Source organism: Narcine bancroftii, chromosome 1, assembly GCF_036971445.1.
Source record: "Narcine bancroftii isolate sNarBan1 chromosome 1, sNarBan1.hap1, whole genome shotgun sequence".
NCBI lineage: Eukaryota > Metazoa > Chordata > Chondrichthyes > Torpediniformes > Narcinidae > Narcine > Narcine bancroftii.
Window position 1 is genome coordinate 409511162 of NC_091469.1, and position 26015 is coordinate 409537176.

Sequence of the window (26015 nt, forward strand, 5' to 3'; positions counted from 1 at the left end):
CCAAATTGAAATTTTTCTAAAACCTTCAATAAAAATTTCCACTCAACCCTATCAAAAGCCTTTTCTGCATCTAAAGCCACTATCATTGGTTGATTAGCTTGTTTTCTAGTCGCATTAATTTTAGAAATCAATTTAGTGACATTATCAACTGAGTATCGATCTTTTATAAATCCAGCTTGATCAACATGTACTAATTTTGGCAAATAATTAGCCAGTCTGTTAGCTAATACTTTCGCAACAATTTTATAATCTACATTTAATAACGAAATTGGTTGATAAGAAGACACTTTAAATGATTCTCTTTCTTTGGAATAACAGTAATCAATGTCCACGAAAACGATTCTGGAAATGAACCCACCTCAGTTGCCTGCTTCAAAACTTCCATATAAACCAGAAACAACAAATCATTAAATTCTTCATAAAATTCTACTGTAAACCCATCTTCACCCGGGACTTTCCTACTGACATTAATTGCAATGCTTCCTTTAATTCCAATTCCATAAAAGGACAATCTAAATCATTAATATCCTTCTCAGTCAATGATGGCAAATTTAGATTTGTCAAAAACAAATCAATTTGCTCAGTATTTTGTCTACTTTCAGATGCATACAGTTCATTATAAAATCTAAAAAATTCCTCATTAATTTCCTGAGGTTTATGTAATCTCCAAATCTTTCCTAATAGCATTAATTGTTCTTGATGCTTGTTCCGTTTTTAATTGCCAAGCTAAAACCTTATGTGCTCTTTCGCCTAGCTCGTAATAATGCTGTTTCGATCTTTGAATCATTTTTTCATATTTATATGATTGCAATATATTATATCGTGATTTTAATTTAGATTCATGGATCTTATTATCTTCAGTAGAATTCTTCTGAAATTCTTTTTCTAACTTTTCAATTTCTTTTTCCAAATTTTGACTTTCAATCAAATATTGTCTTTTAACTCTAGTTGTACAACTAATGATCTGACCTCTCAAATATGCTTTTAAAGCATCCCATAAAACAAATTTACTTTGTACTGAATCCTGATTCATTTGTAAATAAAAAAGTAATTTGTTCCCTAATATATTTAATGAACTCAGGTCTTTTTAATAACATTTCATTAAATCTCCAACGATAAGTATTTGCTACCTTCTCAGCACCTAAACAAGAGGCCAACAACGAGTGGTCAGACAAAATTTGACTTTTATTCTCTGCTTGTATAAATCTACCCTGCAATTAAGCTGAAACTAAAATTAAATCAATTCTAGAAAAATAATTATGCCGTGCCGAGCGAAAAGAGTAATCTTTTTCAGCAGGGTTCAATTTACTCCATATGTCCACCAAATTTAAATCCTTCATTACCTCGATAATTCTCTCTGCAGTCATTGGAGATTTATCCAATAAAGGGTCTAGACAACAATTAAAGTCCCCTCCCACTAAAATATTTCCAGTCGATTGGTTCAAATTTTAAAAAGTTTCTGAAATAAATGCTTCATCATCCTAATTTGGTGCATAAACATTCATCAAAGTCCAGGCTTCAGAAATTTTTTTACAATTCACCACCAAAATCCTACCCGCATTAACAAAAAATATTTTGATTATAACGTTATTCTGAAAAACACGACTGTACCTGCAATACCCCGCCTGCACACTGTGTTTCAAAATTCGTGCTAAGCGTCTTGGGCTGATGACGTCACTGCGATGTCATCAGCCAATTCCTTTGGCAGCCGCTTTCAGGCATCTGCATTCAGGTGCCTGGGAGGATCCACTGTGCTCCGGCGATTATCCCTCCCAGAGGAGGGTTACAAAGTGCGCCTCGCAGGCACCTCCTGCGCTTTCAGGTGGCCTCCCAAAAGCCACATATGGGCATAATATGCGGCTTTACATCAGAGTATTTTGGCCACCTGAAAGTGCCTTATGAAGAATGGAATCATCTAGGATTTAAAACTTTTAATGATCTTTTTATCCAACAAAATTTTGCATTTTTACAACAACTGACAAAATTTAATCTGCCAGACACACTTTTTAGATATTGTCAAATTAGACATTTTATTTGTTCTAAACTTTCAGTATTTCCATACCTTTCAGATCCAAATTTCATAGACAAACTTTTTGAAATACAATTTGTACATAAAGGTACAATATACATCTTATATTATAAAATATTGAATTTAAGAACAGTCTCTTTAATTAAGATCAAAACTGAATGGGAGAAGGATCTTAATATGTCTATTTCAGAAGAAAAATGGATTTCAATTTTGGCTCTTATCCATGCCAGAGGATTGGGATCAATCTAGAACCATGTCCGTTGATTGCGATGCTAGGCTTCTCCAGTGATGTAAATGTATATTTAAAGTCTAACTAAAAATAAGTCTTAGCATTTTCTACATTACTGGCTAGAAGAGGTATATTGCTTAAAAGAGGACTTTCCACCCACCCACAATGGTTACTGAATATTACATCCAGAAAAAAAAACATAATGTTAGGAAGATTAAGATGTCTTTCAATAAGACTTGGGGTCTATTTATAGCTTACTTTCATAATTATAATGATCAGGTGTGGGGATACAATAAATGGGCACAATTCATTAGATCTCTGGAGGCCTTTGCTCGATTTCAGGTCTGCTTGAATACCAATTTCAACAATGGTTGGTGGATGGGGTTAGATCTTGATAATCAACCTTTCTTTTGCTTTTTTGTCTTTCCTTTTTTACTATTCACTATATGTTTAGATTGGAATATGAGTACATGTATTATTATTTCCATATGATATGATACCAATCCAAATGTATATCATATTTAATTTATATGGACTTAACATTTATGGTTGTATGATAAAATTCAATAAAAATAATTTTAAAAGAAATCCCCTGGGGCTGACAAGATATTCCATCAGACCTTGAGGGAGGCTAGTGTAGAAATTGCAGGGACCCAGGCAGAAATAATTAAACTGTCCTTAGCCATGTGTGAGGTGCCAGAGGATTGGAGGATAGCTCATTTTGTTCTGTTTTATAAAAAATGCTCCAAAAGTAAATCAGGAAATTACAAGCCAGTGAGTCTGACATCAGTAGAAAGTAAATTATTGTGGGGTGTTCTGAGAGATCGAATATTCAAGTATTTGGTCAGCCAAGGGATGATTAAGGATAGTCAGCATGGCTTTGTGCATGGTAGGTCGTGTTTAACGAATCTTAGAGAGTTTTCTGAGGAGGTGACCAAGAAAGTAGATGAAGGAAAGGCTATGGATGTTGTCTCCATGGACAGTAGTAAGGCCTTTGACAAGATCCCACATGGGAGGTTAGTTCAGAAGGTTCAGCCTCTAGGTATTGGAGAGTTGTAAACTGGATTCAAAATGGTCCGAATGGGAGTAGACAGAGAGCGGTAGTGGATGATTGCTTCTCAGACTGGTGTGCCTCAAGGATTGATGATGGGATCATTGTTGTTTGTAGACTTTATCAATGATCTGGATGATAATGTGGTAAATTGGATCAGCAAGTTTGTGGATGACACTAAGATTGGAGGCATTGTGGACAGTGAGGAAGGCTTTCAAGGCTTGCAGAGAGATCTGGACCAACTAGAAAAATGTGCCAGAAAATGGCAGATGGAACTTAATGCAGATAAGTGTGAGGTGTTGCATTTTGGAAGGACAAATCAGTAAATTGTAGGGTACTGAGGAGTGCAGAGGAACAAAGGGATGTGGGAATACAGATACACAATTCCCTGAATGTGGTGTCACAGGTAGACAGGCTTGTAAAGAAAGCTTTTGGCATCTTGGCCTTCATAAATCATAAAGTATTGAGTGCAGGATTTGGGATGCTATGGAGAGGTCTATAAGACATTGGTGAGGGTAAATTTGGAGTATTGTGTGCAATTCTGGTCACCTAACTACAGGAAGGATATCAGTAAGATTGACAGAGTGCAGAGAAGATTTACTAGTATGTTGTTGAGTCTTCAGGAGTTGAGTTACAGAGAAAGATTAAACAGGTTATGACTTTAATACTTGGAGATTAGAAGAATGAGGGGGAAATTTGATAGAGGTTTACAAAATTATAAGGGGTATAGACAGAGTAGATGCCAGTAAGCTCTTTGCATTAGATTAGGAGAGATAAATATGAGAGGACATGCCTTTAGGGTTAAAGGGGGAAAGTTTAGGTGGAACATTAGGGGAACTTCAAGTGGTGGGAGTGTGGAAATAAGCTGCCACCTGACATGGTAAATGTGGGCTCACTCGTTTTAAAAATAAATTGGATAGATACATGGGTGGGAGAGGTCTGGAGGGTTATGGAGTATGGACTAGCAGAATGATGTTTCAGCACAACCCAGAAGGGCCTTATGGCCTGTTTTCTATTCAATGGATTATTCTGGACTTATCTGACCCTTGTCATTACTAATCCTGAAGTTTCCACAGATAATCTACTCTTTACATGCATTGCTCTCAACTGTTTATGTGCTGGTGATTGATTTAATTATTGGCAATGCTTTTCAATTTATTCTGCAGAAATGGCTGTGTTTTTCTTTTGATGTGAAAATCAAGATTATATTCTCCAGTTATTATATGTACCATGATACACTTGGTCAATATCGCTGAACATGTACATAATTATTTTATTATCCTATGAACTGATTGCCCTGATGTGCTGTTTTAGAGGATGGTTTAACATCTACCACTTTAGTGGTTTTAAAGTCACAAATAGGGTGACTTGTATAAGGTCATTTTGATTTTTTCCAAAGCTTAATTTTGACATGCAATTTCAAAAATTTGAGTTTTTCAGCTGTTGCAATATTATAATTTATGCATAGCATAATTAATGTGTTAGAATTGAAATTTAAAATTGGAGCTACAAATACTGGATATAAGCTACAAATATGGGAACTTGCAAGGCTGCCAAGAAAAATATAACATGGAATTGAATGGGCGAAATGTAAAGAGAAAGATATTTTTAAATTGCACAATAACAGTGAAAGATCTATTTTGGCATCATTAAAAGTTGGAAATACGCAGTTAGCATCTGTGGAAAGAGAGAAGAGTTAGCAAAAAAAATATATTTCCAGTGTTTTTGGATTTTTAAAAAAAGATTTTCAGCCCCTTTTTAAAAATTTTCGTAAGATTTTGTCAGTATCTAAGTTACATAGCGTTTCAACCTTGTTCAAGTAAGTACTTCAAGAACATTGTTATTTTCCATCTAAAATGTTTTCCATTTGCTTCTGCTGTAACATAACTGTCGGGTTCACACTTGTTAAATTATTTCACAGTGGTTGGTTCTTTGAATTCTGTAAATGCAGATTAGTTGTGTACTTCACTTTTCAGGCATACCTGGCAGAAGGGCAACCTGCCCTTTCGTGTAATCTCGGCATGGACAGATTCTAGTATAACGTTCATGTGATCCTGCACAACTGAAGAGTAAATAATCTGACTGAAGTAGACACATTTGATCCTCAGCATTAAATGCTGGCAGATATAGTTCCCTTTCCTTTTTTGAGGTAATGCAGTTTATCTCATATCTACAAAAAAAAGGTACATTATTTGCACAAATCTCTGACTTTTACATGTATAAAATTTAAACTATTGCTTCCTCCATATCTACAGAATATCCAGAAACATACTCAATACATTTTATTTTACTCCTTGATAATATGTCCAAGATATAAAAGACATTGTTTCCTGAAGCACATGTAGAAAAAATAAAGTAAAATTAGTATCCTTGTGTATTGCCTTTCAAGCATAATTTTTCTGTTATATCATGAACAAACTTAACCCAAGGTCTGATAGTTTGACCCATGAATCCTTTGATGTGTTTGCTTTTGTGTTTATCAATACCTCAATGATCATTTGTAGCAGTTTGGTTTGTATTTATTATATTAATACATATGAATTCTAAGTAACTGGTTTTACTGTACTAGTGTGTCAGTTGAGCTGGACAATTGCATCCCAAAGAGGTAAATTTTAATGGAATAAATTCATGATTATTACTTTCTTAACTATCTTTTAAAAAAAGTTCTTAGAAAATAATTAATTAATTACAAGACATCTTCATTACATTATTTTCATTAATTTTTGTATTCATTTAATCCTTTTACAAAAAGATCCAATAATTTGATCATATAAATTTTCTTTACAAAAATGTATTTATGAAAAATTAAAAATTGTTTGCTGCTAAGTAATTTGGATACCTTAGGCACCAAAACCATGTTCCCTAATTAAAATATGAATAGAAAAGCCAGAGTACCACTCTTACCTCTTAAGCTCAGCCACTTTGTTAAGATGGTAGAAGAAAGCAGGCTCACAAATTAGCTGCTCTTTTTGGCAAACATCAACACATGATTGAGAGGGCTTGGCATTTTTAACTACAAGTGCAGTAATTGGTGGCCACATTTCTCTCTGGAGGCAGAAATCCTGCAAAAAGGTTTACACTATTGGCAATTAATGCAGTAAAGTGAACATCCCAAACCAGAAGTATACAGATAAGATGTTTTTCAACTTTGCACTAACACCTGGAGGAAACCCATGAGGACATGAGATATGATAGAAACTCCTTGCAGACAGCAGCAGATTCGTTGGCACTGTAATAGCATTACACTAACCACTACGCTAACCAAGCTGCAATGACCTGGGAGATTCTCTTTGATACAGCAATAGTGGTTTTTAGCAAATTTAAAAAAAAATTTCTTGTGTTCAGAATTTCGCAATGAAATTCACAATGTGAATACAACTTTTCAAGATTTTATTATCTTAACAGGGTATCAAAACATTAATGAGCTCTGTGAAAGTGGACATGAAGATTGATAGAACAACCTTGGACACTGATCATAGAGTTGTACAGCACAGAAATAGGTGATTTGGCTCAATTTATCCATGTTGACTATACTGCCTATCCATGCTATAATCCCATGTCTACATTAAGCCTGTATCTTTTCACTTGCTATGTGATAGACAATAATCATTGAGCAATACAGCATGAAAAAAGATCCTTCACCTCAATTTGTCCATGTCAGAAAAGTTGTCCATTGAAACTGTCTGATTTGTCTACTTTTGGTTCATATCCAAGACTTGCCTCTAAGTCCTTTAAACAGGATAATTGTATCTGCCTCTACAGCTACTTCTGACAGCTCTTTCCATACTTCAAACTCCATTTGTTCCCTCTCAGATCCCTTTTAAATCTTTCCATTCTCACTTTAAATTTATTCCCCCAAGTGCCTCCCTTTAGGAGCTTAATTATTTCTGTGCTCGCTTAGATCGAGAGAACAAGGCGGTCACCTTCAAAGTGGATCTTCCACCAGATGAACTGTCTTTCACTTTATATGTCTGATGTTTGAGCCACCCTGAGTAGGGTTAATGTATGGAAGGCAGCTGGTCCAGATGGTATTCTTGCCTGTGTGCTTAGAGTTTGTGTAGAACAGTTGGCTGGGGTCTTCATGGACATTTTCAATCTGTCTCTGGCCGAGGCAGTTGTTCCCATGAGGTTCAAGATTGCCCTCATCATGCCAGTACCAAAGTGTCCCACCACCACGAGCCTGAATGATTTCCAATCACCCCAATCATAGCTTTGAGAGACTGGTTTTATCACATTTGAAATTCTGTTTGCCCATCACCCTGGACTCTCATCAATTTGCAGATTGTTTCAACAGGTCAACCGAGGATGCCATTCCCACAGCACTTCACTCTGCCTTGACCCACTTGGACAGCTCCAATTCTTGTGTTAGGATGCTGTTCATTGACTTTAGTTTGGCATTCAGTACTGTGATTACCTCCAAATTGATTGCCAAACTTCATCAGCTTGATATCAGCTCGTCCCTCTGTAATTGGATCTCGGAATTTCTGACGAACAGACCCCAAACTGTTAAGTTAGGCAATCTCTTTACAGTCCCCAATTTTATGAATTATTATAAAGCAGCACAATTGAGATTTATCAATGTAATGTATGAGTTAAATAATGTTCCAGCATGGGTATATATAGAACTTGATAAAATAGGAGAAACTGTTCCACAATACTATTTTTAAATGGAATGCAAGACTGTTAATATCAAATAAAGAAACATCCATGATGAACTTTGGAATAAAATTGATAAATTGGAGGAAGAGGTTTAAGATTGGAAGAACACCTTTATTTCAAAATGGGCTTATTCCATTTTCTATGGAAAATAATTTTTTTAAAAATTTGTCAAAATTGTGGTATTAAGAAAAATAAAGATTGTTTTGATGCTGGGAAATTTATTATTTTTAGTGGAATGAAGGAAAAGTTTAAGATATTGGAAATACAAAATTTTGTTATTATCAAGAGATTTCTTTGTGAAATTTTTGGTCAAGATTTAGTATTACTGCTGGAGACAAAAGTAGAACTATTATTAAATACTAGGGATGCAAAGAGATTTATTTCAAAGAAGGTTCAAAAAGAGGGAGTTCATAAATCAAGACAGTGGGTTGTAGATTTAAATAAGCAAATAGATGAACAAAGAGGGAATCAGATAGGTAGAGAGGGTATGAAAAGTACAATAAATGTGAGATATCGGTTTGTTCAATATAATTTTATTCATCAGTTATATATAACATCACAAAAGTTATATATGAACTATACTTATTCAGAGTTATATTTTAGATGTGGACAAGAATTTGGTAATTTTTTACATTTGACTTGGCATTGTTCCACAATTAAAACATTTTGGCTTGATCTGGGTAATTTATTAGAACAAAGAAGTAGAGTTACATTCCCATAGGATTCAATTTTATTTTTACTGGGAGATGTTAGAGGTATTAAACTGAAAATAAAATTGAAATATGTATCAAGTAAAATTTGTTCAAATTGCCTTGGCAATAGATAGAAAATGTATGGCTATAATTTGGAAGTTGGACATTTATTTGGGAATGGATAGATAGAAGTTCGAAGTTGTATTCCACTTGAGAAAATTACTTACAATTTAAGAGATAAATATGCATTCCCTTCCTTCTATTGGTCTATATATATATATATATATAAATAAAAAACATAAAATACAAATTTAAAAGTTTTGGAAAGTGAAGTGCAACTGTTTTGGATCCTTTTCTTTTTCTTCCTTTTTTTTAAAGTTTGTAGAGGGTTGGGAGAAGGGGGTGAGGGGATTTAGAAGTAGTTTTTCTTTCTTATTTTTAATATTTTATATATAAATTACCACATGTTTTTGGATTAAGTGGTTTTATATTAAATAAAATTATTTTTAAAAGTTAGACAATCTCTTCTCATCCATTCTCACCTTGAACACTGGCATGCCCCAGGGCTGTGTGCTGAGCCCTCTCATGTAATCTCTTTTCACCTATGACTCTGTTCCTGTATATGGTTCTAATTCCATAATCAAGTTCGCAGATGACACCATAGTGGTTGGCCTGGTCAGAGGGGATGATAAGAAGGCCTAGAGGGACGAGGTCCAGCACCTGGCCACGTGGTGTGCTGACAACAACTTGGCGCTTAACACTTAGAAGACCAAAGAGATCAATGTGGACTTCAGGCATGCTGGAAGCCATACTCATGCCCCTATTTACATCAATAAAGTTGTGGTGGAATATGTACCAAGCTTTAAGTTCCTTGGTGTCCACATTTCCAATGATCTCACCTGGTCCCTGAACTCATCCATTCTGATCAAAAAGGCACAACAGTATCTTTATTTTCTGCAGAGCATGAAGAAAGTATACCTCTGTCCCAGGATATCATGGATTTTTACTGCTGTACCATTGAAATTTACTTACCTATGGCATCTATGTGGAATGGCAATTGTCTCGTATCAGACCATAAAGCATTTTAGGAGGTGGTGAAAATTGCGCAGCAGATTATCGGCATTCAATTGCCCACCTTTGAGAACATCTATCAGGAATGCTGTCTGGGCAGGGTGAAAAGCATCATCAAGGATGCATCATACCCAAACTAAGGATTTTTTATTCTTCTCCCATCTGGTAGGCGCTACAGGAGTCTTCACTCTCAAACCAGCAGGCTCAAGAAGAGCTTTTTTACCCATGGCTATGACCCTGCTGATCCTTAAATCACAGCGCGGAGTGGTACTGCATTCACATTGTACTGCACTCACATTGTACTGTCAGTACTTTTATAATAGTTTTTTTGCTGAATGCACTTGTTTTGTTTGCATGTAGTTGTTTGTATATAGCACTTTTTAAAACTTCTGGTTAAATGCTAATTATATCTTATTGGCTTTGTATTTTACTTGGCACAATGACAATAATGTTGAATCTAAAACCTAATCTAATTTTCCATGTCCCTCTATACACTTTGGACCTCCCCTTATTAAGGATTTCATGAATGTGAAGGAAAGTGTGAAATTAAAAAGTGATTGGGTTGGGCATGTATATTTTTCTTCATTTAATTCTAGAGTGAAAGGCAATTTTGATACATAAAAAATTATCTTTTCATTTACAATCAATGGAGGAAAAGGCAGGATGTATTTTTAAATTGAATTGTAAGATTTTTAGTGAATTTTGGACTTTACTTAATATTTATGCCCCAAATGCAGATGTTGAAGTATTTATTTCAGATACATTTTTATGTTTGGGTCAAGCTAAGGAAACTTTATTAGATAAATCTCCGAAGAAAGTTAAAAAATCCAAGATGGCAATCCAGGTCCAAGCGTTGATGAAAGATCTTAATTTAGTAGATATTTGGAGATGTCTTAATCTGACAGAGAAAGATTTTTCCTTTTATCATTTAGATATGAATCGTTTTCAAGGATTGACTTCTTTTTAGTTTTGGCACATTTACAAGGGAAAATACAACATGGAATATAAAAGTAGGGTGATTTCAGATCATTCTCTGTTATATCTTACATTTGAAACTTCTGAGAAAATTCAAATAGCTTATTGTTGGAGATTTAATACAATATTGTTAAAAAATACAGAATTTATTGATGTTTTTGAAAAAAAACAAATTAATTTTTTTTGAAAGAAAATTCTAAATCTGTTCAAAGTAAGTTTGTATTATGGGATGTGAAAGCCTATTTGAGAGGACAAATAATTAGTTATACTTCTAAAATGAAAAATAATCAATTAAATTAGAGTCTTGAATTAGAGAAACAGATCGATGAGTTAGAAAAGGAATTTCAGAAAGATGCTACAGAAGATCAGAAAATAGAATTATCTAGGCTGAAATTGAAATATAATACCTTGCAATCTTATCAATTTGAATGTGTGATTAATAGGAGTAAACAACGGTATTATGAATGGGGAGAGAAAACACACAAGGTATTGGCGTGGCAATTAAAGAAAGAACAGATATTGAGGACTATTAGATAGAATTCTCTTATTACTTATAAACCTCATGAGATTAATGATGAATTTTATTCATTTTATAAAAAAGTTATAAACATCTGAAGGAAAACAGGAAACTGGATCGATTGATCTTTTTTTTTTAATCACAGTTGAATTTACCGATATTAGAGGACGGAGATATACAGGAGTTAGAAGAACTATTTACTGATTCGGAAATTAAAATGGCTATGTTGGAAATGCCGAACGGTAAATCACCTGGTGATGATGGATTTTCAGTTGAATTTTATAAAATTTTTAATGATGATTTATCTACAGTGTTTGGGGATGTATTACATCAAGTTGGAGAACATTATGAATTACCTGAGTCTTGTTCTAGTGCTTTAATTACAGTAATTCCTAAAAAAGATAGAGATCCTTTGAAAGTATCTTCATATAGACCAATTTCATTGTTAAATGTAGATTATAAAATAGTAGCTAAAATATTAGTGAATAGATTGGCTAAATTTTTACCAAAGTTGATTCATATTGATCAAACAGGTTTTATAAAGAATAGATATGCTTCAGATAATATTTTGCGAGTGATTAGTTTGATTAATAGATTTCAACAATCTTTGATGCAGAAAAAGATGCAGAAAAAGCATTTGATAGAATTGAATGGAATTTTCTGTTTAAAGTTTTGGAGAAATTTAGGTTTGGTCCTTCTTTTATTGGTTGGATTAGGGGTCTATATAGTAAACCGGTAGCTAGAGTATTGACGAATGGTTTGAATTCGGAATCTTTTAAATTAACTCGATCAACTTGTCAAGGTTGTCCTTTATTACCAGCTTTGTTTGCGTTAGTGATTGAACCTTTAGCACAGTTGATAAGACAAAATACACAGATACAAGGTATGAAAGTTTTAGATGAGGAGTATTTAACAAATCCAGCTCAGTCACTTTTGCATTTGAAGGAATGTTTAGTTCAATATGGATGTCTTTCTGGATATAAAGTTAATTGGGAAAAAAGTGAAATATTACCGGTAAGTGAAATATTATTAATTTGAAGTGGTCTGATCGAATTAAATATCTGGGTATAATTTTGAATGTTAATTATCAATCTTTATATAAATTAAATTATGCTCCGTTAATGAAAAAAATTAAAACTGATTTGATTAAATGGAAAGATTTACCTATTAATTTAATGGGAAGGATAAATACAATTAAGATGAATATCTTTCCGCATATACAATATTTGTTTCAATCTATTCCATATTTACTTGATAATATTTTTTTTCAAGATTTAAATAAAATGGTTAGGGAGTTTTTATGGAGGGGTAAATTTTCGAGAGTAGCTTTGAATAAATTAACCTGGAAATATGAGTTAGGGGGATTACGTTTACCACATTTTCAAAATTATTACGAGGCAGCCCAACTTAAATTTATTAGTTCATTGATGGATTTGGTATGGCTTCCTAGTTGGGCTAAAATTGAGATGGCAAGTATTTCTGAATTTGAAATACATCAATTTTTGTTTAGATGGAATATAAATTTGTTACCACAATATAATGTGCCTATACTAAACAATTAATGAAGTTATGGATAAAGAAAAATTAAAATGACAGGCTCTAGGGGTAAATTATTGGCTTTGACTCCGTTGTATTTCTTTTTCAATACATAATCAAAGTTTATTGCATTGGAGATATAAAGGTGTGAAAAATTTGTAAGATTGTTTTAAAGAGGGTAAGTTTTTATCTTTTAATCAGATGAGGTAAGGTTTTGGTATTGATAAGAACTCTTTATTTCTTTATTATCAAATTCGATCTTTGGTAAAATGTATGTTTGGTAGAGATATGATTTTACCTAAAATGACTAAATTTGAGACTTTTCTTATGAAGGTACCAGAGAAGGATTATATTTCATCTATGTATCAAATATTACAGGATGGTATGGATAAAAAGGGTTGGGATAGATCTAAAATTAAATGGGAAGTGGATATTGGTTCTATTTTTTTCTGAAGATGATTGGTTAGATATCTGTTATGATAGTGTAACTAGATTGATAAATGCACGTTATGCAATGATTAATTACAATTTTTTACATCAATTATATTTGACACCTGAAAAATTTAAAAAAAAAATGGTTTTCATGAATCAGATTTGTGTTGTAGATGTGGTGATACGGTTGGAACTTTTTTTCATGCTGTTTGGTTATGTATACATATACAATCTTTTTGGAAGAAAATTCAATCATTTTTAGAATACCTGTATAAGATTAAAATAGTTTTAGATCCAACAGTATTTTTATTGGGTAGTTTACAACCTCTGAAAGGTTAGGGATTAGATAAGTTCCAGCTTGCTTTTATATATTTAGCTTTATCCATAGCGAAAAAATGTATTGCTAGTACGTGGAAAGATACAAATATGATTGACATTAATAGATGGCATAGAGATGAAATATTGTTTAATAATGGAAAAATTACGTATGATAATTATCATTTTTTTATTAATAAGTGGCTGTTATACTCAGAATATTTACATTTCAATTTATATTGATTAGATTTTAATATGTATATTTAACTTTTTCTTTAATATTCTTTCTTTTTTCTTTTTTTATGGCTCTCCTTAGGAGAGTTGGCTGAGGGGGAGGGGTTCTTTTCTTTTTTTCTATATATATATATAAAAACGTTCATGTATATGTTTAATTGCTGCATATGTCATATATTATTTGTTTTTTGAATGAATAAATAAAGTTAAAAAAATAAATCGAAGTATTGAGAATACGAGCTGGGATGTTATGGTAAAGTTGTATTAAGACATTGGTGATGTCATATTTGGAGTATTGTATGGAATTCTGGTCACCTAACTAAAGGAAAAATATCAATAAGATAGAAAGATTGCAGAGAAGGTTTTCTAGGATGTTGCCGGTACTTGAGCATAGAAAAATTAGGGGAGATTTGATAGAGGTATTTAAAATTATGAGGGGGATAGACATAGTAAATGTATATTGGCTTTTTCTACTGAGGTAGGTGAGATACAAACCAGAGGCCATGAGTTAAGAGTGAAAGGGGAAAAGTTTAGGAGGAACATGAGGGGAACGTTTTCACACAGAGATTGGTAGGAGTGTGGAATGAGCTACCAGCTGAAGTGGTGAATGCAAGCTCAATTTTACCATTTAAGAAGAATTTGGACAGGCACATGGATGGGAGAGGTATGGAGGGAGGGTATAGGCTTGGTGCAAGTCAGTGGGACTAAACAAACAAAAATGATTTGACAGACTAGAAGGGCTAAAGGGGCCTGTTTCTGTGCTGTCGTCTTCTACGGTTCTATTTTGAGTACAATTTGCACTACCAATAAGAAATTCTGCCTGGCCTGCAGGAAAAAGAATCTCAGGGTTGTATGTGATGTCATGTAAGTACTTGGACAATAGAAAATTTATTTTCAATCTTTTTTTGGAAATCTTGAAAGTGAGCCGAATAAAATTGAGAAGATTTAAAAAGTATTCATGTCAAAATAACAACTTCACAAGGTTAACTGCCATATAGAAAAGGGGTGAAGAAAGTGTCAGCAGATGGAGACAAGTGCCACAAATGTTATGCAGGTATGAATTTGAAAATGAGAGGGGTTATGGATTAAATGTCATGAGTGACAATGCATATTGAAGGTCAATAAAAAGAATAAACAGCCTTTTCAAGAGGCAAGAGGCCAGGTGGAAGGGAAAACATTATTGTGCCCATAAAGTGGCAGGTATGAAAATGACCAGTTAAAAAAGAGCCAGACCTTATTCTTTTCAAGCTAAATTGATGATGAAACTAGTATGCTGTAATTTTGGCATTTGAACTACAATCCTGCTTTCAAGTAGGGTGGCATCTTGATCTACCTACAACACTGGATAAAATTCATGTAGAAGTATGCTAGAGACTGAAACATATAAATTCCACAACCAACAAATGATATCAAAGCTCTGATGTCCCAGTTAGGACTGGTGAGGACCAATAAACAAATGTTGGGAGGATCAAGTTCTATGAATGCATCCTTCATTGCTGCTGACAAACAACACAATGGCAAACATATTTGCAACCATTTTCAGCTGGAAGTCTTAATTTCTTCTTAAAGCTTCCACAATTCCAAATGCAGAACTTAATTCATTAAAGAAAATGAAAGTAATCTTCAACATCCCTCAAACCTGTCCAACTCCATTCCAATGAATGTACGAGTCAGTTTAACCTGGCACAGGTTTAGTGAGACTTAACGGCATCAATGTAAAAACGAAAATGCTGGAGGAACTCAGCGAGTCTCGCACCATCCATGGGAGATAAAGCTTTATAACCATCATTTTGGGCCTGAACCCTTAGTCAAGGTATCAAGGGTTGATGGTCTCAGCAAGTTTCATTCCAGTTGCTGAATTCCATATGCAGTCAACATTGAAGCACACCTTAGCTAGGAATCAGCCTGCAGAGTCCAGTCAGCAAGATCAGGACTCCTCAACTTGCTAACCTTTGGGAAAATCTCAGGATGGTTTCACCACACGTTCACAGCATAGAGGAAAAAGGATTCATGGATTTTTTTCAACCTCAGAGCCAACTCAAAAAATCCAAAAGAGAAAATATGACCCAGCAACGAAAGATTTGCTTTTCTTCAGCAGAGTCCTGACCAGAGTCATAAGGTTAACATGAAAAAGTTAAGGGAGGTTTAAAATTTACTATATGCTTATCAATTTTTCCAAGTCATATAATTATACGATTGTATTTATTAGCTTGCACACTGGATTACTATAGTAAAATGAAGCTGTAAACACATAATCTGGCCGTATAAAGGGTTTTTACCTGAACCATTAACTGTTTCACTTTCCCTAAGGTGCAGCAATTAGCACTGCTGCTTTACAGTTATCGCAGTCTATGTTCAGCATGGATGATGCGGATCAAAAGTTTCTATGATCAATAATTCTGTGTTATCAATTTATTTGTTAAGCAATAATCACAGTTCAAATTTATTGTCAGAGCACATACATGTCATCACATACAAACTTGATTTTCTTTTTCCTGCAGGCAATATTTAATAGTTAATCTTACCTGTTTTTCAATGAAAACATTTACTCTTTCCAGCATTCCTTCACATGTGAATTCAAATGGCAAATACGGTTCAACCTATTTTTAAAAGAAATACACTTCTGTTATGTTGACAATCTTGATTGTATTATAATAAAAAAATAAGATTTTTCCAGAATCTCATTATGTTCTGTAATGATAGTGAAAGGTCAGTTTTCTTACATGGGTGATGAAGCTCTGGAGGTGTATAATAACTTCACATTTGCTGCTGAAGGAGACAAAATGAAATTGGAAAAAATAATGGAACTGTTTGAGGCATACTGCATACCTAAACATAATGTGATGTTTGAGAGGCACAGATTTTTCATGTGTACAGAAAATGGAAGAAAGTGTTGATCAGTATGTGACTGAATTGAGAAACAGAAGCAAAACATGTGAATTTGGTGGACTGACCGACTTGCTGATAAAAGACAGACTTGTGTGTGGTATTCCAGATAATAGTCTAAGGGAAGGACTGCTAAGAGAGCAAATTGTAAACCTGGAAAAAGCCATGGCACTCCGTAGACCTGCAGAAACTCTAAAATTGCAGGCAAAAGAGCTGTTCAGTGAAACTAGCTGCAACGTGGATTCAGTGAGCAAGAACAGACATAAACTGATTAACAAAAAATGCACGAAAGTGGAAAGAGAGGCGTGACCAGTGAACAAAAATGAAAGGGACAATGGAAAGCCATGTCATAGATGTGGTACACAACACCTACAAAAAAGTGTCCAGCATATGGTAAAACAGGCTATATGTGCAACAAAAGCAACCATTATGCCCGTTGCTATAGGAACCAAGTGCAACAAAGCAAGGTTCATGCGGTAGATGAAAGAGAGAAAGAGGAATTCTATGTAGATGTTGTGACTGAAAACAAGAAAGAAAAGAGAGACCGGATGTTGAGATTTAAAGTGAATGACATATAAGACAGTGGAACAGACTTCTACCAGAGTGTGCTAGTATGCCGCATAATGCTGCTTGAATGTGGTATGTCAACAGCACAACTCCTCATAGGATGTAGGCTAAGATCAAACCAACCAATTCAGGAGAACCTCCTGAAAACAAAAGGGGGAGAAAGTGAGGAAGTTTAAAGAATAACAGAAAGAAAAGCAAAAGTATTACTTTGACAGAGGAACAAAAAACCTACCGGAACTCTACGCTGGTTACCAAGTAAGGCTAAAAGACAAAACAAATTTATAGACTCAGAAGGGAACTGTCCTTAGTGAAGTCTAGAACAGATCAAGATACTGTTCTGCAAAGAAATTGTAAAGATTTTCAAATGGGACCAGCCACAGTAGCTGGAAAGACAGATACTGTTGAACACCCTGAATGCACATTTGAGAAGACATCGTCTGAGGCAACAACTCAGATTCAAGGACCATCAATCAGGAGATCATCAAGACATGTGAATCCTCCTAAGTGACTTATTCAGCAAATTTAAAGATTCCTATTAGAGAATGAAGTAGTGTTATTTTATTCAGTCTTCAAGTTTTAGTGTATGTAAATGTGAACACACAAAACAAGTATAAAAATGTTAACAATGTTGATAATAATGAAAATGTTTCTTGGTGTTAAAGTTAAAATTGCAGAGTTATATAAAGAAAACATGTTAGTTAAAAGTAAGCTACTTTTGTTTTAAGAAAGGGAGATGTAATGATGGTGATCATGTTTGCTTGGCCACTAGTTCCTGTTTGGCTGCCAGCAGGGGGCTGACACACAGAATGCAGGATCTGTAATGAAGGCTTCCAGCCTCATGGCCTGCCTCATGGTACTGTTTACATCAACTTTAAAGTAAAGAATCTTTTCCTTCATCCATGTGTTGTCTAAGAACACACACATACGAATACAAGATGAAATTTGTTCCACAGCACATTCTTGTGAATTTGGGCACCTTTTGTAGTGTTGTTTCTATAGTAGTAGAGTGCAGCCAGTATTAAAACAGGAAGCTTCCACAAACAATGCTAACCAAACAATTTGTTTTATTTGAGGTTTGCTAAGGATTAAAAAATAGACAAAAGAACAGAAAGGCTTGCCTTGACCTTTGAGTTAGTGATTCTTTTCTACCTTCTAAGTGATTGCAGGGTAATGGTTCTTTTCAGCTGCTGCCCTCCTCATAATTGGAGTGTCTATATAAAATTAAAACTCAATTCTGTACAGTAAGATTTGAATCTAAACTCTGTGAAATTAGAGACAAGAGTAATGTGTGTAAATCATGAAACAGAATAAGAAATAAGAGCAGTCCATCCGACCTGTCGAGCCTGCTCCATCATTGAATGAGATCATAGCTGATCTAATGATAGGGTGATCTGCACCTACCTGCCTTTTCCTCATACTCCTTAATCCTCCTATTTTGTGAAAATCTATCCAACCTTGTTTTAAACACTGAGGTGTCTCCACTACTTCAATGGGAAGCGAATTCCATAGATTCACCATCCTCTGGGTGGTCCTAAATCTACTAACCTGGATCTTGAAGCTATGCCCCCGAGTTCTAGTCTCCAAAGTATGGCACTTCCTTACTTTTCCAAAATTCAAATTGGAATATTCTAAATGATTTCTGGGCTGAGATGTCACAATTTGTATGAATTTTCATCAAGCTCTGAATTAAATTTCTAAGTCAATTAAACCTAGCCTAGATCCTTCTGTACTTGTCTCATTTTGCTGAGTATTGTTATCCCTTTTGTTAATTAAATATTCCTATGTATCATCTTTTTCCAGATTTCCCTTTGCATTTTTCAAGATGAGCTCGATTTTACCATTAGAGGGAGCTAAAGAGCAACAATTACAGTGAATCCTGTTTTGTATGACGATAAAGTCTCAGAGTTGCTTAGGGAGCATCAATAATAACTTAAAATAGGGTCAAAAGCAAAAATTTAAATATGAGTGCTTTAGGAGAAGTTGCATATTTAAAATACAAAATGTTGTACATTTTCATGCAGATCCAAATGTCCTGAATGTACATGCTGATCTTGGGGAAGTGTTTGAAGCCATGCCTTGATCCATTCCTTTGTTGGACCTTTACAAAGTATGGGTGTTATCAAAGAATTGAAATAACTCCAGTGTAATAATGCACAAGCACTGCCAGCAGGGTAAATATGTCCAAATTTCCTAAGAATCTCTTGCCAAGATTTTAAAGGTTTAATGGGACTAGTTCCAATGGTACAGACTAATAACACTGGACAATAAGGTTTTACTTTCTGAACATCTTTGGGTATATTTAATGGATTTTGGCTTATTGATCACAAAAACTACCATAACATTTTCCTATCATGTACCATTTTTAGATATAACCTATCTTCATGATTTCCTGTCATATTTTAAGTCTACTTCAAGCCTACAAAACCAGGAAGTGCAATATGCCATCACAATTTCATTTTCTGCATTCACACTTGGATTTCTTCCCTGCTGATCTTGGTGCAGTCAGTGACGAACATGGTGAAAGGTTTCACAGGACATGGTGAACAAAGAAAAGCAGTATCAGGGCTACTGGAATCCATCAGTGCTGGCAGACTATTGATGGACACTGATACAAGAGGCATCAGATGCTGAGTACAAATTAAAATCAGCAGCAAAACCCTTTTAGATAAGTTGAACTAAAGCAATGTGTCAGCATTATTATGCGATTAAACCTGCTACATTCAATGGAAGTTAATTTAATGTTTCTCCAACTTCATAAGTGATACAGCAAATCTGAATTAACTTTGTGTTCAGCTTGACATTGACTATCATTAGTCCACAATTTTTTTCAGGAAGCAAACCTTTGGAAAAAGAATTATTGTCCAGTGAAATTTGTCATAAAAAAATGATACTGCACAGAAGGAAGCTGATTTCTTGAAGGACATCATTGTACCTGTGCCAGTTCATTTAAAGACACCTTAAGGCAGCCTTAATGACACGGCTTACTGGACCTAACTGGGTCCTGTTAGGCATCTGTACCGCACCCAAGGAGGACCTCTGCTGAGTTAGTCTATGGCGCACTCCTAGTTATTCCGGGTGAACTCGTGATGGCCCCCGAGAACTTAGGGGAGCCCCCAGCGACCACATTGTCCCAACTACTTGAGCGCCTAGCCTAAACCTAGACCCTCGGTCAACCCTGCACTTGCGTCTCAAAGAACTTTACTGACTGGAAATACGTTTGTTCGGCATGGGGCTCACCGGGCACCTCTACAGTAGCCTCATGAGGGGCCATACCGTGTCCTCAGACTCAATGGCTCCACCTGTGTTTTGGACATTGGCGGCAAGGAAGAAACTTTCACATTCGACCAGTTAAAACTGGCCTATTTGGACTTTGACCACCCCATCACTCACCCGACCCCATGGTGTAGAGGTCAGCCTCCTATAAAGAGTTCCCCGATCACTGGTTCTGGTGGGGGGGGGGGTGCAGAGATTGGGGGTTGTGTAGTGGCTCACAGTCCATGCCTTGGGCCGACACAGGAAATGGCTGTCGAATGCGATGACCGGCAAAGCATCACGTGGGCTGAAATGCCTGTTTCCGTAGGCCATCAGCAGAGCAGTGAAACTGGCCAATCACTGCTGATGGATCGCAGGGGTCCCAATCAGGGCCCGGGCATCCAAAGTACCCAATCAGCAGCCGGTCCACTCCAGTGGTGATGCGGTCGAGCTGACTATAAAAGGCAGAGCTGCTACTGAATAAACTCAGTGTCGAATACACTCTACTGGTGTGTTTGTCTTTCTTCTCCTGTGGATTCGAGTTACAGCCTTAAAGCTATAACCGAGAGCTATAACCTAGCTGTAGCCGTAGCAACCTCGCTACAACAATTGTTTAAATCCGATCCTTTTAGTTACCATACTTTTGGGATTTTGCAATAGTGCCTACCTATATTCAAATCTTTCATAATTTAGACCATCATTATCAAGATCACCAAAGTGAAATGTTCCTTTTACCATGAAGAAGGTAGCATCGGCTCATGGGCTGGTAGGGCCTGTAACCACCTTATATGTCTAATTTAACCTTAATTTGTTGAGCATTTCCAGTGTTTTCATTTTAATTTCATATTTACTGCATTCAGTTTTTTTTTCATCTCAATCTTCTCTGAACTTCTGCACACAACGAAACGTTAACATCTCTTGCACCATTTTGCAACTCCTCTCAAGTTCCTATTTTCCTACAAAGTGGTGCCCAATATAAAGTGCAATTCAACCACCTTGTTCTTGTCTCTGCATTTGAAGACTATTTAAAACTGTACAATTTAGTTTTCTAGTTCCTCATTTGTCCTACAAAAATGTATTCAATTACATCGACTTTTGTTCAGCTTCTGCAGTCATCTACTTACAATTACACCCTTTTATTATTAAGCATAATATTTATTTCATTGCTGAGCTTCATGCTATGTGGAGGTCCAGGTAATTATCACTTTTATCAGAAAGAGCAGTGGTTTCAGATGAGGCACCACTGAATATTTTCTTTCATTTTGAAAAACAACTATTCACTGCTCCCTTACTTTTAACTCATTCAACGTCTTTCTCATGCCCTTAAATGCTATTCATGCCATAGAGTACAATTTTTCGAATAAAAAACTTTTCAAAAAACATCACATTACATATATCAATCCTGTCTTTCATTATTAATTGGTTTTAATTTGTCTTTAATTAATGCTTGAGGATGCCTTTCAGTGATCCAGTATTTTCCTGAGTAAATTCCTTTTGTAATAGATGTCATCACCACAAATAGGTCAATGAAGTTTTAATCACTGTTCCTCTTTTAAAGCAACTGCAATGCCTGGCAATGTCCCATAGCTCAATAAGGACAGAAAAACTGTAGCCAAAGCTTTTGCACCTCAGGTTAAATGTCATCCATGTCCTCACGTTATCACTTTGAGCATTTCTGATCTTTTAAATCCTTTGTGATGGATTATGCTATATTTTAAATTGTATGTTTTAAAGGATATAAATTGTGGCAGTTTTTTTTTTAAGTTAGGTCACACGCACATACAGACACTTCAAAACACATCTCATTTAAAATGCTGGAGCTCTGCTCAAGCCAGACAGTCCAGGCTCCGAGTGCCTTTGCAAAATCTTTGAGGAATGCCTATAAAGACTTCACAAGTAGGTGTTAATTGGACATGCTGTGGAGTAATAGATTATTATTTTGGAAAGCAACAGATGAACAAACTCAGAAGATTGGGTTGGGTGCTGCAGTCTGAGTGCAGTTTGCGATTCTGAGGGTCATTTGGTTTTTTTTCTGAGTGAGAGAGAGAGAGAGAAAGAGAATGAATTTAGTTCAGCAGCAGTGGGGACTGGAACATGACAAACTGGCGGGCTTGTGGAAAAACCCCATTTTGAAGACGGGTTGTGAGTTCTTATTACTGTTCAAAGTCCTTGTGGTCCATACAAGAGGAGATGGCTGGCTGTATAATGTTTCACTTGAAATAAGGGAAACAGAAAAGGAACTCTGTGATGACCTGAAAGAAAGAGGTTATCATCTGGAAAATCCTGATGGGTCAAATTTCTTTGGCAAGACACTGACATGGCTGATCAGAAGGAATCAGCTTGTACCCAGCGAGCAATTAATATATATCTGAAAACCATATACCTTTCAAGCACCAACACCTGGTGAAATTTATAAATGTTAAATTCTGTGCACAGTATAAGAATTGCCTGTAACCAGTGAACTTGGAGGAGTGAGAAGTGAGATCGGACTGTGAATCAAAGAACTTTCCTGAACATATACACATTTCATACATGTGCGCTTAGAATTACAAGGGGGTTAAGTTAATAGTAATAAGTTAAAGTTTGATCCTGTTTTCATGTTTAATGACAATTAAAAGCAACTTTTGTTTAAGTAACCATTTGTCTCGGTGAATTTCTATTGCTACTGGGTTTTGGGGTCCTCTGGGCTCATAACATCTTCCTATTATTTTTTTTAAATCCTAATTTTGCTATTAATAACTAATTTTATTGTGATTCCAGCAATATCCTCTTCAGTGAATTGCTTATTGGATCCCAGTCATATTTTCTGTCTTTATGATTTACTGGCACCCGATGGTCCGAGTCTTCCTTTGACCATTCTTCTACTGTGTTTTTTGGGGTGCCTTTTCATTTTGTTAGTTGTTGATCTTTTCTCACTCATTCATATTTCTTCAGTTCTTCAATTAATGTTATCCAAAAATAGATTATTGTGCCAGTTCTATTCTGGAATTAGCAACAATGTATCATTGTATTATTTCTGTAGCAAAATACCATTACGTTAGGAACAATATTATGTTGATATCGTCTGCAAGTCAAAAATTCTCTCATAGTTGATTTAGGTGTGTCCTTGTTATTTTTTTTCCATTCAATAAATATATCGATTTGATTTCTTTGATAGTAATTATCATGGTGACTGCAGATTTCTTCGAACTTAACAGAAAACCTGAAGATTTTTCTTGAAATTTGCTGGTGCAAACCCTTAACAAAGTAGAGCCACACATATTGGAGTGGATCCCACTGCCACTCCAGTACTTCAGAGTTAAATTAATCTTGACACTTGAACAGGCTATTTTTAAAGAGAAAAAACTGCTTTCTCTAACTGCCCAACAAAGTCAGTTTATCATGGCCAATCACCCAGCAGTTGAACATGGCAAATGACTTACCAACTGCAGAAAATTCTTGATCTGCTGTTTACCAACACAGAGCCTCGTGGTGAGCTGTGAGGACAAGTGATAGCCACTGTCCATGGAATAATGAGATATGAGCAGAATGGTAGGCTAGCAGACAATTGAGTAGCAAAGGTGTGGAGCAAATATATTATTTTGTGGGGATCAGGAAAATGTTAGACAACATCTCTTGCCTGTTATTTTTAGTGGCTTTGGGAAGAACAGTAGTAATGAACTTAGCAAAAAATGAGAAGGCAGAGAGTCAGTGAGTTGATCAAAATCCATGGAGGGAAATGGACAGTCAAATGTTTTGGGTTGGGAATCTGTTTCCAAGGCAAAGATGGGGAGGTATTGGTAATCCTTTCTAAGGACTAGGGAAGGTTCAAGAGGTAATACTGTAATTAAAGTTGGAGAGATGAAACAGGCAGGGGTGAAAAGATGGAATCCACAGGGTGAGTGGTGGGGATGGGTGAAAAGTGAGTACTGGAATTGGCTGGAAGAATAGTAACTGGTAAAATATAGATGAAAAAAAGCAGAGCCCAAATCAGAGGTGGGGATGATCTGAAACTGAAAAAGTCAACATTTGGACCATTGGCTTGTCGACTAGCAAAAAAGAATTAAAAAAAAAAAAACCCATTCTGACCACTGAAATTCATACCACCCAATTAACCCACTATTTGGGAAGTGGGAGGAAAGCAGAGCACCCAGTGAAAACCCATGCAAGTCACAGGGAGAACATACAAACTCCTTCCAAAGAGAGCTGGCTTCAAACCTGGGTCACTGATTAACCCTGATATGCTGTTACTCAAGTTTGGATTTGACCTCTCCCTGGCAGAGGATGAGGCTGAGAACAGACATTCTGTGCAGGGATAGTAAGAGGAATTAAAATGACTGGCAAAACTGAGAGTTCCATCTGACATGCGAGGACTGAGTGTAAGTGCTCAAAAAACTAATTGCTCAATCTGTGAGGCCACATATATTCCATTAAAATGCAACATTATTTGTACAATTTCAGTTTAATAAACTCATTGTGCAATGTGCTTTAATAATTGCAGGATATTTCTCAAGTACCTTTTGTTTCATTATTTGCTGCATAGCTTCTTCCACATCACTGAGGTTGTCAATGTCAACAGTCCAAACATGTGGCTTCCCAATATAAATTTCAGCATAAGGATGCTGTGATGAGAGCTGTTGGCAGAATTATAGGTTGAATTTAGTACTAAAATTAAATAACATTCAAGCTACTTTATCTTATTTTCATAATATTACAGATAAATGTACAGAACAAAATTATTGATTTTAAAAGAAAACTTAAAATCGTCATACACTTATATTCCAGAATGGAAAATCACTGCAGGAATGTTGAGTCCTCTCATACCAGTCATCCTTTTCTCAAGTACACCCTCATTTGAAAGTGATTTGGCAAGAGGTGCAGAAGAAAACATTTAGATTTTCTCCAAGACTTCACTTCATTAATTGTCAGATCCAATTTATTCTGGACTTGCTTATTCTTCCTGATAAACTTAAATTCATGTGATCTGATTTGTTTTGTACTTTTCTCTTATAGTTTCCCACTTCTTCATATCCTCTTCCTTAAATTAAAAAGTCAATTTTGGCTTTGAAATTATCATTAATGTCCTGTAATTCAAACTAGTTTTATTCCAAATTCATTCCTCAATAATATTTATGGGATAAACCACCTTTGCAACATAAAAAAGGGTGGCGATATTCAAATTTCAGGGAAGAACAATGTAAAAGTTCCAGGATGATTTGATAAAGAAAGTCCTTTGTAAATGTAGGAAACAAAACGAGAGTGGCTATTTGGCCCATCATGTCCACTCTGTTACTCAATAAAATCATGGGTGAACTTTTTTCATCAATGCTGTCTTCAGCCAAAATCCATTACATCCTTAATATCCAAAATCAATTGATCTTTATCTTCAAAATACTCAATGACTGATCTTGTTGCTTTGGTCTGAGAATTTCAAAGATACACTACCATTTTAGGTAACCGATTTCTGCTCTCATTCCTGAAGAGCCATTGCCTTATTCTGGCAGTTACCTTGACTCCAAGCCCTTAGACAAATCTCTGGAAGAGTGTTGCATGATTTTTCACTCATGCAAATTTCTTTGAATTCCTTATTC

General features: G+C 35.4%; 1 protein-coding gene across 18 annotated transcripts in view; it reads right to left on the bottom strand.

Annotated features, from left to right (window-relative positions):
* Nucleotides 1–5031: 5031 nt before the first annotated feature.
* LOC138751529 (alpha-1,6-mannosylglycoprotein 6-beta-N-acetylglucosaminyltransferase A-like) overlaps nt 5032–26015 on the bottom strand; it is a 128705-nt gene continuing 107721 nt past the window's right edge. For all 18 annotated transcript variants that reach the window (XM_069913906.1, XM_069913899.1, XM_069913910.1 and 15 more), the window contains 4 exons: nt 24942–25058; nt 16266–16340; nt 6214–6371; nt 5032–5479 (listed from right to left, as the gene is read on the bottom strand). In XM_069913906.1, the coding sequence (XP_069770007.1) occupies nt 5275–5479; nt 6214–6371; nt 16266–16340; nt 24942–25058 (555 nt within the window). In that variant the 3' untranslated portion in view covers nt 5032–5274. The remainder of the gene's footprint in view (nt 5480–6213; nt 6372–16265; nt 16341–24941; nt 25059–26015) is intronic.